Source organism: Barbus barbus, assembly GCF_936440315.1.
Source record: "Barbus barbus genome assembly, chromosome: 13".
Taxonomy (NCBI): Eukaryota; Metazoa; Chordata; class Actinopteri; order Cypriniformes; family Cyprinidae; genus Barbus; species Barbus barbus.
Genome location: NC_136741.1, coordinates 29603922 through 29619895, shown reverse-complemented (window position 1 = coordinate 29619895; position 15974 = coordinate 29603922). Strand labels below are relative to the sequence as shown.

At 35.5% G+C, this 15974-nt stretch overlaps 1 protein-coding gene across 1 annotated transcript; it reads left to right on the top strand.

Moving 5' to 3' along the window:
- The first annotated feature begins 3161 nt into the window (after positions 1-3161).
- On the top strand, positions 3162-15740 carry LOC306879392 (protein ILRUN-like). The gene is made up of 5 exons (XM_079432291.1): positions 3162-3449; positions 4872-5026; positions 5362-5559; positions 8863-9167; positions 12931-15740. The coding sequence occupies exons 1-5, from the start codon at positions 3286-3288 to the stop codon at positions 12964-12966; spliced, it is 858 nt and encodes a 285-aa protein (XP_079288417.1). The 5' UTR covers positions 3162-3285; the 3' UTR covers positions 12967-15740.
- Positions 15741-15974: the final 234 nt, after the last annotated feature.

Here is a 15974-nt window from a genome sequence, read left to right as displayed (position 1 = left end):
TAAATCTAGTTTAATTTTATTAATATTTTATGTTCTTTTATCATTTTTAATAGTTTTTTTTTATATTGCTATTTAGGATAATAATTTTTATGTTAGTTTTATTTCTAGTACTTTTATTTCTTCAGCTTATTTTATTCATTTATTAATATTTATTTATTTTTAAAATGTTCATCTAATAAATATAATAAGCTTTATTTTAATTAACAAAATTTTTTTTGTTAATCTTTAGTTAAAATGACTATATAGGCCTTTGCAGCAATGTTACAAAAAAGGAGGAATATGCTTTTGTCTGAAAATAAATTAGAAGAAGTATGCATTTTATAAAAGTAACGTTATATTATTGATTTACTCCTAAAAAAGACTAATTACATGAAATTGTTATATTCCCATGCTATGGTAAAGTGAGGTTTGAAACTGTAATTTTCATTAAATAAATAAAAAAATACTCTTTTCCAAAATGCTATCACTATGCTTGGTTAGCAGTTTTTTTAAAGCTCTGTTTTTTTTGTTTTTGGCCAAGGTTGACTTTCTGTAGCTTGCATGTGAACATTTCTTATTATTATCAATGCTGAAAACAGTTGTGCTGCTTCATATTTTTGTTGAAACGGCAATGCATTTTTTCAGGATACTTTGATGAATAGAAAGTTCATTTTTGAAAATCTTTTGTAACATAAATGTCTTTACAGTCACTTTTGATCAATTTAATGCATCCTTGCTGAATAAAAACATTAATTTCTCTCAAAAAAAGAAGAAATACTGACCCCAAACTTTTGAATGGTAGTGTATATTAAAAGTAACTTTCGGTGTAAATTCAAAACTTTTAACGCGTCTGCTCTGGTTTGTCCCTCATGAGAGGAAGTCTCATGTTCTCCCTCCTCTGCTCTTTAATCTGTAGCTCATCAGCTCTTACCTCGTCCCACTCGGAGGCAAACGAGGGCATCTGCTCCATTTCCTTCCTATCAGCAGCACAGTTGGACAGGGATTCGCTAAGAGGGCCACCAAGAGGCCCGTCGTCCTCACAATGAGGGGAAGTCAGCAGGTCGGAGTCTGATTTAGAAAGGCTGTGTGACAACTTCTGATGCCCAGGTGGCTTCCTCAAAGCCTGGGGTGACGGTTCAGAAGACCCATCACTCTCAATCTGGTCCGGACGGACCTGAGTGTCTGGTGCGGGATTGGACATTCCTGGCTTGGCGTTGTGGGTCTTTCTGTCTGGAACAGCAAAGCAGGGGTCTGTCTGGGGGTCTGGACACGAATCCTCTTTACCTGTGATAAGCAGACTATTAGTCCTTATCCACCTGGTGTTATTCAGTGTAAGCCTGTATTATCCATGGACTTAAACTTAAACTAGCAGTCTCCCGGATCTACAGCAGTACTAACCACTGTAAGCTTCCGTGGTACTAGTAAGCATTCCACCCACAGTTTGTGCTCCTCTGCCCTCCCCTTGCCAAGAAACTCCATGGGTTTTTTGAAAAGACTCTTTCCTTCCCCTCCCTCCCTCACTGCCTGTCTGTCTGTCTGTTTGACTCACTATACCGTGCTCACTACAGACGCCCCGGTTCCCTGCAGTGCATAACTCAGAAGCTTGCAGCCTAAAACAATTGATCACAAATCAGTCAACAGCGTACATTAAAATGTGCATAATACAGCTCGAAATAACATCAGCTGAAACAATGGGGTTAGACTCGCAAAGGAGGGATGTTTAAATAATTAAATACAATAATTATTAAAATAATAATTGTAACAATAAAATGATAAAATAATTATAAAGACTATTAAAGTTCAGTTTAGAACAATGTGTTGAAATGGTTCTTTGTGTCAGGCTTTAAGGTCTTTACTCTTCCTCAAAAAGAAAGAAAATTGCTTTTCTTTATGGAATCTACAAAATACAGTTACAGTGAACACTTAAGATTCTGAATTAGTTCTGATGCTATTTGAAACCATTTTTCCTTATTTAAGTTTACATCATAAAAAATATACTAACATCACATGCTTTTGTACATAGGTATATTACAATGTAAGTGCTCCAGAATAATATCTGCTCATCCCACATCAGCATCTCTAAAGTGAAACACACACATACAAGCACAAAACATTTGAAACACAATCACACACATTCTGCTTTATCTTAAGTTACTCACTCCTTTGTCTCCTGTTGTGGTTATAGTTCTCCCAGTCTTTCTTGTCATCTCACACTAGCTGACACAGCGCTGGGTCCTAGATCCAAGACCTGGCCTTATTATTACTGACAGGCTGGCTAATCAGGTTACTGAGATTCTCACACAGGATGGTGGGCCTGGATTCTCATTGAATGTGATGCAAGTAGTGGGGTCATCTTCTGAGAAACTTTGATCTGAAATAACAGCCCTGTGTTACAATTAAGCAGCTAGGAAATCCAATGCACATTATACATATTAAGAAACATTGGGGTTTGCCTCTTAAAGCAGGGTCACTTAAATAACCACATACAATAAATAATTAAATAAATGAAAATTATTTTAATTTTTAAAAAATTAAATAATTTGATCAATATAACTAAAACAACATAATTTAATATAAAATAATTTAAACAATTTACAATAATGCTATTTAAAATAACTGAATTATGTGCACTGGATATTTACTGGATAGCACTTCAGAAACAATGGGTTAAAGGGGGATTCCTTAAATAAATGCAATAATAAATTAATTAAATTATTTCTTTTAATAATAACAATGTACAAAATAATTAATTTGATTATCATTTTATTTACAATAACTGAAATAAAAATCCAATTTGCATTGGATTTCTTACCTGCATAACTGGAAAGCGGTGGTGTTATTTTAGTTTATACATAAATATACACTCAGTTAAAGAATAAGGCTGTGCAAATCATTACTATGGTACTGCCACAGCACTTTAGTAAGAGTATACAACTTCATTAGTAATTTAGCGTTTAGTGAGCACCTGCCATGGCAATACAGTGGCTTGCTGGGCATATTCTGCATGTGAATACAAAAGTAAATAAAATGCCTATATGTCAAAGTACCACGGTGTTACCGTGCATGCCACTATTGGCACTACAGTAACATGGGGCCTTGGGTTTGTATGAATGCTCCGGATTATGACACGCGCCGCAGACACAGTCGAATAGCAACAGCTGACGTTCCTCCGCACCATAGTTACGTTGCGCGTGACGTCACGCCCCGCCCCGCCCGCAGCCATGCGTACTGAGCTTGTTATCGGGTCGCTTGTTATGACTGGAGAAGGCCTCGGACTCAATTAAAACTTATCCCCGGGACAGCCGCATGCTCATGGAGGGCATGGACATAGACCTGGATCCGGAGCTCATGCAAAAATTCAGCTGCATGGGCACCACGGATAAAGATGTCCTCATCTCGGAGTTCCAGAGGCTGCTGGGCTTTCAGCTCAACCCGGCGGGCTGCGCCTTCTTCCTGGACATGACCAACTGGTGAGTCCGGGGACTCGGCCGCGGCCTACTGCTAAACTAGACATAAAGAGTTATCCTCTGCGATTTCATGCTTTAAAATATCTTGTATGTCAAAAATAGCATCGCTAGAACAGCTGCCCAGTGGAGTTTAAATGGATCTCAAGCGAAAAACACAGCAAGCTAATGGCTAATCGACTGTTTACAAAGACAGCAAATGGAACATTTCGGCTCATATGAACTATAGAACTAACGTTAATATGTCAGAAATTTAGCATCTTAAAAATACATTTTCTCAAACATGTTCTTAAATAATTTGGTTTGTTTTATTTAATGTCAGTTGTCAAACATGTAGCTTGTTTGTGTTAGTGGCTCGCTACAGTAACGTTAGTGGGTGTGTTTCAAAACCTCTTAAGTTCCCTATCTAAGCAGCATATTAGGGCTTTTCTGACCTCAAATGATGCGGACTAGAATAGTCCATTCAAAATGCTGTCTATGTAGGGGCTCGCTGTGTTTTGAGACAGACATTGTCCAGTGTTGTTCAGTCACGACTCTTCAAAAATAAGATGTTGCTTGACGACAGTAATATATTAGTTTTTATTGGTAATGAGCAGCATGCTTTAGTGTTTATGCGCTGTTTTCTTGTGTAAATTTGGTGTTTGTAGACATGGGAGGACTGTTATAAAGTTTTCTTCAGAGTTACGTAATACACGAGTGTACTTTCATCTGAGGTCTTACACACAGCCAACACAAGTTTGTCCCTCCCTTCTTTTGTTTTGAACATGACTTTACCAATACTTTACTACTTTACTTTACCAGTCAGTTTATTTGCTAAATGTATTTCAATCTGTTTTTTTTTTTTACATATCAACTCAAAATATTTTAAAAGAACTATATACCATTTTAAATTTCAATTGTGTATATATATATATATATATATATATATATATATATATATATATATACACACACACACACACACATACATACACACATACATTTTACACATACAGTTTATTTATGGACTTCGTAACAGGCATTTATAGGTTATATATGTCAATAAAGGGGGTATATTAGTGGCGTCGTGATGCATTGTAGTGCTTTTAAGTTGGTAAACTTTAGTTTGTAGTTTTGGGATTAACACAAGCTGTATGCCATGCTTCTACAAGTGTCTAGTTCAGCTTTATAATAAACTTTCCATTGAACATTATGAATCTTTTTGGCTCTGAAAAATTGATTATGCTCCTCTCTTGTAAGTCACTGGATAAAGTTTGCTAAATGCATAAATGTAAGTTGCATGTTTGTTGGCGTCAGCCTCATAATATCCATCTGTTGGCTGATTAATCTCCTTTTGATACATTTTATTTGTGCATGTTGTTTGTCTCTCTGTAACTACATTGTAATTGAATCTCCAATTTTAATCTGTCTGTATTTGTGTCTTATCAGGAATCTACAAGCAGCTATTGGTGCGTATTATGACTTTGAGAGTCCAAATATCAACACGCCGTCAATGTCTTTTGTGGAAGATGTGACGATCGGAGAGGGGGAGTCCGTTCCTCCTGATACACATTTCACAAAGACATGGAGGATACAGAACACAGGTGAGTGTTTTCTTGCTCTGGTTGTAGATATGAAGAAGCCGAACACCTGTTTTTATGCTCTAACAGCACATTTTACGATTAAGACTAATTTATTATAGGATATTTTGGGATGACTTAAATGCCTGTACCCATGCACAGTAATAACTCACGTTCATGTTTGCTAATTTAATAGTTTTTCTTCCAATTTCTGCGTTATGGAATATTATTTCCTAAAATGAACTGATATCAGAGTATCAATAATAGTTTTGCTTTTTTTTTAGGATTGATGATCTAGCCTCCTCACGTTAAATCCTCTGTTTTGTCAAACTTTAATGTCGTTCCTATCTTTGCTGCAGGTACAGAGTCGTGGCCCCCAGGTGTGTGTCTGAAGTATGTTGGCGGGGATCAGTTTGGTCATGTGAACATGGTGATAGTGCGTTCTCTGGACCCGCAGGAGATCTCAGACGTGAGTGTGCAGATGCGCAGTCCGGCCGTTCCTGGCATGTACCAGGGCCAGTGGAGAATGTGCACTGCCACCGGACTCTTCTACGGAGGTGAGACGCTAACAATGGACCTTTTTCACATAAAAGAAATAAATGGAGAGAGACTGATATCGGCAGTCAGAAGAGAAAACGATGTCAAATTTACCATCCCTCCCATAGACGCTGCATTAGAAACACCCTCGCATTAGCGTTAACTAGTTGTTGTTTTTTTTGCAATTTGATGCAAAAGTAATATAATACAAAGAATAGTGTTATAAATGTACATGGGTCATTGACGTATAAGGATTTTCGACAGGCAAATTTTAAAATGCAAAAAATAATTATATCTTTTGTAGTTGTTCAAACATTAAGAAGGTTGTGTACACATACATTTATATAAAAATTTTAAATTAAGTGATTTTAGTGTTTTTTCATCTAGATGAATCAGCCGTAGCCTTAAAAAATGATTTATATTAAAATTAATTAATTTCCTTAACATGCTTAACATTATTTTTAGATGTTCTCAGTAATTGAAGTGTTTAGAAACAAAGTATTTGCATTTCTTTTGAGTTTTTGCACATAATGATCTCATATTTTAGTTGTATAATTTCAGAGTTGCCGCCTTAATTGTAGTTGGCAGACTGATTTTTTTTCTGTAAATTGCATAAAACTGAAAATATTTTTAAAATACCAGAAATTAGATCATTTATTTTTAATTTAATACAGTTATTGCTATTATTGGTCGCACCACATGATGAGCGGTCGCTTCAAATGACGCCTTACATCATTAAAAATCTATTTAAAGAAACGTGTGAAAAGTTCAGCATTATGGCATTAACTGTAGTCATTTTTTTAGACCCAGTTATTTCTAAACTTTGCCCAACCTTGGCTGCTCAATTGACCCTTCGCCAGGAGTTTGATTAACAGGCAATCTGAGCAATCATAATGCCAAATCTGCCATTTTTGTCCGACAAACAAACCAGACAGGAGAGTAGATTAACGTTGGTGGACTTGAACTTGAAAAATAGTGTTTATTGACATCTTTTCACAGTTGAAACATGATACCTTCTGATGTTCATTCATGTTTATTTTATGCTATAACTAGTAAGAGATGCACATGCCGCTTGAACTGAAGTGCTACAGCAATCACGACACAATAAAGAGCCACAAAACTGTATTTGCTGTTTGAATTTCTTTTTAAAAAATGACCAAATTTGAACTCTAAGACTTCGTTTAATACCGAAAGTAACCTGCTCTGTCTTTTATGTCGGCGTATTGTCAGTCTTTGCTCCGTGATGTATTTTTCACTGCATGAGAACATGATGTGTGGCATAAAAGTGCCATGGTTTGTCTGATGTAGCAACAGTAACTAAGGGCGGGTCTTTGCTAAGGGTCAATTTAGAGTTGCTGGCTCAGGTTCTGAGATGAAATTATAAACATCTTTCTTACAGCAGAAAATTACATCTGGAGTTTGTGCTTGACTGCAGGGTCAGAATTAACATGCTGCCTATGGTGAGCGTTTATTTTACTTTGCTTGGCAGTGGAATCTGGTAAAATAGATTAAAATAGTTATTAATAAATTACTAATAAATGCATAATTATCAAACTAAAATTAGATGCTCTAAATTCCTATTTTTTGCATTTTTTCACATATTGTACAAAGATTACACACAAACCGCTCGAAAAGACCAAATCTATTCCAAATTATATTAAAATAAAGTATTTTGTGTATATAAACCATTAATTGAATATAAAAGCACAAAAACTGTGAATCTGGGACATATATCTATAATGGAAACCACTCTGCTGTGGTCGCACCACATGATATTTTCAAATTCAGTCAAAATTTACAAGCACAGAATTAGCTACCTAAACAAAACAAGCTAGCTTCCCATGAAAGGTCACTATGAAATTTATAATTAAAATAAATGCTTGTAGAAATAACTTAATATTCATGATATCCAAATGTGGTAATTACATACCAGCCATTAAAAAGGATTTTTTTTTTTCCAAATTTAAAAGAGTTACAAACCTGCTTGATACTTTTATGGGTCCTTGGCAAATTGTTATATGATGCAACATCCTATCTTTGAATGGATTTCAACATAAAATTACCAAAATGGTAGTTTCTTGATGGTCTCAGATTATCGGACAAAGGTTTGTTTGAATATTATGATGGAAATGTATACATACAAATGCTTTGCAATTTTATACAGGATTACAAAACACTTTGGAAAACATGCCAAATAGTGCAGAAAATGTATCTGAATAAATTTAGGGTAATTTCAAAGATGTTTCCAAAACAACAGTTATGGCCAGACGGTCGCACCACATGATGTTTTGACACTTTGAATAACAGAAAAATTACAAATAACTAATGTTTTTTTGAAAAAGTAAAGTTGGTACATATGTGGGAGAGGTACGTCTTATATATGGCATCTTTGTATGCATTAAAAAATGCAATCAGACAGAAAATTTAGGCATCACGTCATTGACCCACATATGTTTTTTTGAAAAGAAAAGAAAAACTTTCGAGAATTTACGATGCTGATGATCTTTACATGCGTCATCACAGTCTTGTGAAAAGGGTCCATAAACAACAGTCAAAGTTTTCAAGATATTAGGCTAAGAATCAATCATTTAAAAGGAATAAAATTATTAGGAAAATTAGCTGAATATTTACTCATCTTCAGGCCATCCAAGATAAAATCATTAAACCAGTGAGACTAAGCAATAGTCACATACGATAGTTTTTGATGTTATGGCTTATTTCAGTGAATATTATTAACTCAGGAATGGTCATTATACATTATATTTTCATGCATCAAAATAGTTAAAGGAAAAATGAAAATTTGCTTAATATTTACTCACCCTCAGGCCATCCAAGATGTAGATGAGTTTGTTTCTTCATCAGAACAAATTCTGATGGCACCCATTTACTGCAGATGCTCCATTAGTGAGCAAGTGATTTAATGCTAAATGTCTCCAAATCTGTTCTGATGAACAAACAAACTCATCTACATATTGAAGGGTTTGAGGGTGAGTAAATATTCAGCAAATACTTTTGGGTGAACTATTCTTTCAAAAAAAAGAATAAAATGCAAACTTAATGTAAGAACAAATGTTTTAAAGTGATAGTTTGCCCCAAAATGAGAACACTGTGGTCATTTACTTTTCTGTAGAGATATACAGTTTAACTTAAAGTTGATCCTCAAGTTGATTTAACCCCATATAATTTTCTTTCTGCATACTGAATTCTAAAATTAGTACGGTTAGTACGATTGTATGCCATTCAGAGCATTAGAGCACAAGTACTACAACCAACTTTGGTGACTTGAAGGACATGTGGCTCACCTCATTCCTCTTGTTGTGCAGATGTGATCTGGGTGATCTTGAGTGTGGAAGAAGGAGGCCTGCTGGGCGTCACACAGCAGTTATCCTCCTTTGAGACAGAGTTCAACACGCAGCCACACCGCAGTCTGGAGGGAGACTTCAACCCTTTCGCCTCACCACAGAAGAACAAGCAGGACACCAATGAGGATAATCTAAAAGACCCCGGGGGCCACTGGGAGGCCCCTCTGGACTCCATTCAGCAAGATCAAAATGGACTCAATCACAGCTCTGTAAATATTACACCAAATGGTCTCCAAAACAACTTATCAGTAGTGACTTACAGCCAGGTATGTATGCCGTTTGGAGTACTTCATTGATTTGAATGAAGATTAGCATGATAATGCAGTGTGAGTACGGCTGGGTGATAGAGAGCGAATAGTTTTTCAACTAATTCATTGAAAAACAGACTGTTATGAAATTTTAATGGAATTTTTTTTCTAATATTGCTTAATCAGGGGCGCCATTAATAATCGCTTGTTATTGTAATGTTGGAAGAAGTTCAGTTGTGCAAATATAAATGTTGTTTTTTTTTTTTTTTTTATTCTTGCCATGAATTTAACCTTTGCTGATATTCCAATAAAAATAAATTAAATTAAAATCTCTCTAAATGCTCTCCTACTCTTGCATCCCAAGAAGGAGAGACTTTTAAATACCATTCAGTTGGGTGCAGTACTTTTTTTTTTTTTTTAAAGGAATTAATAATTTAATCCAGTGAGGCATTAAATTGACCAAAATTGACAGTAAAGAAATTTATATAAAATACATTCTGTTTTGAACTTTCTATTCACCAACGAATCCTGAAAAAAGTATCTCAGTTCCCACAATGATTTGAAGCAACACAATTGCTTTTGACATTGATAATAAGAAATGTTTCTTGTGCAGCAAATCAGCATATTAGAATGATTTCTGAAGATCATGTGACACTGAAGACTGGAGTAATGATGCTGAAAATACAGCTTTGATCACAGAAATAAATTACATTTTACAATATATTCAAATAGAAAATGTTTATTTAAATTGTAATAATTTTTCACAAAAACACTGTTTTTACTATATTGTTTCTCAAATAATAACTTGGTTAGTATAAAATACTTCTTTAAAAAATAAAAAACTTATTGAACCCTAACGTTTTAATGGCAGTATATAACTAACAAAATCATCACAGATATATTTTGAATATTCACTATCACCCAGCTGTTGGCGTAAGTTGTATGTTAGAATAATGAACGATTATGACTAGTTCGACGAGTCCAGTTCTGTGATTCTAATACAAATGTTCATGATTGAGGGGCTTTTTCCAAAGGTAAGTGAAAAGGTCAAGCCAAGATGGGTTCAGAAAACCCCTCTTTTCAACACCCTCTCAAAATCTTCCTTTCATGCCAAAAGTTTACACTGGAAACTTCTCAATGTGCTGACCGCCATATGATCTGTTAGCACAGAAGGTCATGTAACAACAATGCGTCACCTTTTTGTTCCCTGCCCTGTTTTATGACATCTCACCAAAGAAAAGCACATTGTGATGATTCACCGTGTTTGGTTACACCTTTCCTCATTCCGCACATGTGTGAAACAGCTGGGGATGGGAGATACAGCTAAAACAGTTTCAGCCTTTTGATGATTCAGTAAATATATCGATTCTGAACATATCTGCTCTAAAATGTCTTATGAGTGATTTTAATTTCTTTTGATTCAACAGCAGTTGTCTTTAAGCATATGCAACATGTTAAATGTAATAACTTGATTTGACTGTTTTTGTTTTCTTTTATATGCTCCAATATAACAGTACATGGTAATAAATAGCAATATTAATTTTCTTATATGATTAAGTGGTGAATTCCACAACATTTTGTTAATGATTATGCATAAACAATTCTTAAGAATTGATTGATTGAAATAGTTCCCAAACCCAACCAACAGCATTTTCTTGTACGTTTTCCCTGGAATACTGGAAAAACCTGTACTGAATTTCCATACAGACAGCCAAAAAGGGCTGATTGGCTCTCTGCTGACATTATTGCTGACTTGTGACCTGTGTGGTTGATTTAGCGCTATAATGTGAGGACTTTAGCAGGTGTGGGCTTTAGCCATATCAGAGTCTTCATACCAAAGATAATGTTATTGCTTATTTCAATGAATATGATAACTCAGAAATGTCATTACGCATTATATTTTCCATGCATCAAAATAGTTAAAGGAGTAGTTTCATCAAAAAAAAAAATATTTGTTGAAGATGTACTCACCCTCAGGCCATCCAAGATGAGTTTGTTCATCAGAACAGGTTTGTAGAAATGTAGCATTGCATCACTTGGTCACCAGTGGATCCTCTGCAGTGAATGGGTGCCGTCAGAATGAGAGTCCAAACATCACAATAATCCACTCCAGTCCATCAATTAATGTCTTGTGAAGCAAAAAGCTGTTTATAAGAAACAAAACCATCATTAAGGTGTTTTAACTTTAAACCGTTGTCTCTGGCCAGTCCATAACAACACTGCAGAGGATCCACTGGTGAGCAAGTGAGGTAATGCTAAATTTCTCTGAATCCATTCCGATGAATGGAAAAAATAATAAAAGCATAACCCTTATCTGTATCTTGGCTATTTGGGTTATTTTCTGATTTACCAAAACACCCTTTAAACTGTTTCATAAATTGATATTGAGATGTATATCTAGGCTGAAATACAATCAGAGGTGTTTTATCTCCCAGCCACATGTAGAAATTTGTCGTTCTGAATTTGGCCTTGATGTGTTCATGTTAACGTCAAGGTTTACATCTGTGAGTGTCAATCTTGAGGCTGTTTAATAGGCCATTAACAGGCTTAAACTTTGCCTCTCGGCCACAAGATGGAGTTCCATACAAGCATGTGAGCTGATGAAGAAATGTTATTAACCAGTTAAAGAAGTCACTGTTGAAATCCCAGATTACTAACAGTAAACCCGTTGTATACATACACAATATTGCCAAAAGTATTGGGACACCCCCTTCTGATGAACAGGTTTGACTACTTTAGTAATTTCCATGAGTACAAATCTTAATGTTTAAGCATATAGTGATATTCTAGGGAATTGTGTGTTTTAATTTATAGCAACAGGACTCTTTTCTATTCTAGCATGACTATGCCTCTGTGTATAAGGCAATGATTGATTCTGTCAGTGTGGAAGAACTAGACTGGTCTGCAGAAAGCAAAGTCCTAACACCGTGTGGCTTTAAATACAGACCTTGAGCCAAATTACCAAACACCAATGACTTGTACATATGGATACAGTCATTTTATAGATGCCTCCAAAACTGTTGCAAAAGAGATGAAAATACCATTATGTTTCCATCTTTGTTGCCACAGTTTTGGAAGTGCCCTTTTCTGTTCGTAAGAAGGAACTGTCCAAAGATATTTGTCCATATAGTGTATGTACAAGTCATTGGTGTTTGGGGATGAGTTTTTGGCTAAAGGTCTGTATTTAAAGTCACACCAGAGGTGTTCAGCTGGGATTAGGTGTCAGGGCTTTCTGCAGACCAGTCAAGTTCTTCCACACTGACTGAATCAATCATTTCTTTTTGAACCGTGTCTTATACACAGAGGCACTGTCATGTTAGAGTAGAAAAGGTCCTGCCCAAATAGTTGCTATAAAATAAGAAGCACACAATTCCCTAGAATATCACTATCTGCTTAAAGATTTGTACTCATGGAAATACTAAAGTAGTCAAACCTGTTCATTAGAAGGGAGTGCCCCAATACTTTTGTCAATATAGTGTGTATTCCCAGTGTAACAAAGTTAGACACTGTTTGCTTTAACAACCACCTGCAGGTCTAATATCTGCGTAAAATTGGGTGTTGATACTGTTGTTGCTCATCATATTTGACCTATCTCTCAGTATTAATCTATGTGGCAGTGATAATAGTAATCACATAGACTTGCACTGAAGGAGGGACTTAAGCCAGAGATTGGGGGGGGGGGGTATTAAGAATGTAAGCAATCACACAAATGTTTTGAAAAAAAATTCAGAAAATGTATTTACAAATGGTCTTTAACATTAGTGTTTCTGTTTCTTCCCAGGGCATTAATGGACCCTTCCCGTTCGGACAGTCTTAAGATACAGAAACCACCCGGTAGCTCATCAGAGCTGCTGCTTTTGCCCTTTTCCAGGGTTCAGTGAGAGGAGGAACAGATTTTCTCTAAAGACTTGGTGACCCTTCCTCTCCCCCAATGCACCACAACATCACATAAATGTGTGGACAAATCTGTTTGGCTCCAAATCAATATTGAACCAACACCTGAGTTACGCATGTGTGAATGCTAGATTTAGACGAGTGCTAGAAATTCTAAAGAGATATAATGAAAAATACACAGTTTTTTGATCTGTATTGTCACATTACAGCAGTAAATTCAGATGTGTGAGTGAGTGCATGAATGCACAAGAGAAAGAGAGGCAGGACGGGAGGATGAATGAGTGATGAGTGAATCTTACCAGAATGTGTCCGAGCCTTGTTTCACAGTAAAATCAATAGGAAAGCATAAAAACGTTATATTTTACGTACAGAATATAAAATGTGTTTTTAGGACTTTTTAAGCTATATTTTGCCTCGTAATTTTTGTTTTTTGTTATTCCAATTGTTCTGACATTTAATTGAAATATTTAAATTTTAAAATTGCACTAATTGTTTTATAAGCCTAATTTAAATGCAACCAATTAACATATGGCAAAAATATTTTACTATTTAAATATAAATTTTTGCTTTACATCAAATGATTCATTACCATCAAAATAATGTCACAACGTAGGAAATCTTAATAGTCCTAAAAACAGGCTTAATTTTATTTAAGCAAAGTATAATTTTTTGTTTTTTCCTTTTGATTTTGCGGTGAAATATGACCAGGGATTGTTCTTGACAGGTTTTGCGGTAGTCACCTCAATATGTGTGCAACTGAGTGTTTCAGCCATGCACAAAAGCCATCAACAAAGAATTAATGCCTGTCAAGTAGTTTTATAATTTTTCATCAATGTTCTCTGACTTTTTCTTTACAAGCTGAAGAGTTTTGAGAAAAAAGGTCAATGTGCCTACTTGGAGGTTAAATTGTGTAATTGCTTTCATATGGTCCTTTGCTAGCCACTTGTAATTGTTTATTACAAAACTGTTCTCTGGATCCAGTTTAAAAAAAAAAAAAAAAGCCCAGCAACCTGTACAGCGTACATGAGCACATTACGTCTCATTATATTGAAGTATACATCTGTACTGCCACCACAGGTCAAGTCATAGCTGTCGTCACAGATCTTGTTGCTGTTATCATATTTGTTTACATTGATGTTGTTCTGGAGTTCCAGAGTGCTGATGTTGGTTTTCCACTTGTAATGATTCAGTCCATCAGAGATGATAGCAAGCAGATATGGCTTTGGTTCCCTTGTTTACTGACCCAAGAGTTCACAAGCACGTCATTGATTTTCCCAATCATACATTTGTTGTTCACCTAGACCTACGATGGTATTAAGCTGTTTTAAATGAGCCGAGGGTGTTTTAATGAGGGGGAAGTGAGAATGAGTTCATTTTAAAGGAATATTTTGGGTTAAATGCAAGTGAACGTCGTCTATGACAGAAAATAATTTGGATTTGTACCTCTCTACCTGAAAATGCATTCATTTCACATGTATGTGCCTACAATTGAAGTCTGTGGCAAGTGCACTACTTCCATTGAAAGGTAATTTCCCTACACACTTTTTTTATGTTTAATCTTACTAAGGTACCAATAATTTTCTGTGGTAGCATTTGCATTTATCCAAAAAAAATATTCTATTTAATTTGTATTCTTGAGTTGTTGCTGTATGTTGAAATGGCAGATTTGGAGCTGGAACGCTCCAAATAATATTTTAATGCATAAAGGAGTTTTGTGGAGTTAATTTGGTTTAAATCGTGTCTCTGTGTTTGGTATGGTGGAAATGTTGGATGTTTATCTTGCTAAATATATCTGAAAGGATGTTTTACTCACTTACTGGTTAGGCAATTTCTAAGACCTAAACAAAAAATGTTAACAAGTCTCCTATAATGCTTTTCTTTATTGGTCTATTTATTGAGATAAACGTTAGGTCATGAAGATGAAAGCGTTTAAACAAATTAGCTGCTATCCTCAAGCAGTATGCAAATCGATGAGCCCAAATTGACCTTTAAGTCAAGGCAATAGAGATTAGTGTCAGCATGTCCTGTTAAATTTAACACGTCAGGCAATTCTTGTCCGTTTCCCCCCAGTTCTATGCACCTGGAAGATTGCGCCATTAACGATACCGACATTGCGTCCAGTGTTTTAGAAATGCTGTGGCTTCAGTTTTACATTGCAAATGATCTATGCAGTGTTTTAAGGGACAGTCCCTTCCATATTCCAAAAAATTGCACTCACAGTTGAAGCATAAAAGAAGCTAATGTTCTGAAACTGGTCGCAGGTTCATGTCGCCATTAGGACAGAAGTAAACTGACGTTTCGCCTAGTGCTCAGCCCATAAACAGCTCATTGGATGATGCCATCGCTTCATCAGTCTAGTCTTCCTTTGAGCTGTTCTTAGTGAATGTCCTCATCCCAAGCGCTGCACACTTCACAGCCTCCTTCCAATTTATATTTACACTCTGGAATTTTTTTTTTCTTTTTTTGGGTGTTGCTTATGCATGTGAGAAGTGTGATTGATTCATTGCTGCATTATTGTCTTTTTTTCTGATTTCTTTCTTTTTTCTGTTAGATCTGTTGGGTTTTTTGCACCGTGGCATGGTGTATGATTGAGCAGAGAGTTTGCATAGAGTCCTACGATAGCACAGTGAAAGAGAAAATATGAAAAGCCTTTTCCTGTATGTATAATTGAACATTTGTATGATTAAATTAACACTGAAACAAATGATTCTGTCATCTTGTTTTTTGCATGCAGCATACGTGAGCAGTGTGATTTTGTTAATGCAGTTCCCAAAAGAAATTATCATTTTCATTTTTCAAGAAATGAAACTTACTGCCTTTTTTTTTTTCCTTTTTTTTTTTTTATAAACCTTCTACTTTTTACCTTGAATGACATTTAAAAAATTGTGTCGAATAGTTCATCCAAAAATGAACATTTTCTAAAAATGCACT

Coding starts and splice junctions, on each gene's coding strand:
- LOC306879392 (XM_079432291.1), top strand. CDS start 3,286: ATGCTCATGGAGGGCATGGACATAGACCTGGATCCGGAGCTCATGCAA. Junction 3,450..4,871: donor TTCCTGGACATGACCAACTG/GTGAGTCCGGGG, acceptor GTGTCTTATCAG/GAATCTACAAGCAGCTATTG. Junction 5,560..8,862: donor CACCGGACTCTTCTACGGAG/GTGAGACGCTAA, acceptor CTTGTTGTGCAG/ATGTGATCTGGGTGATCTTG.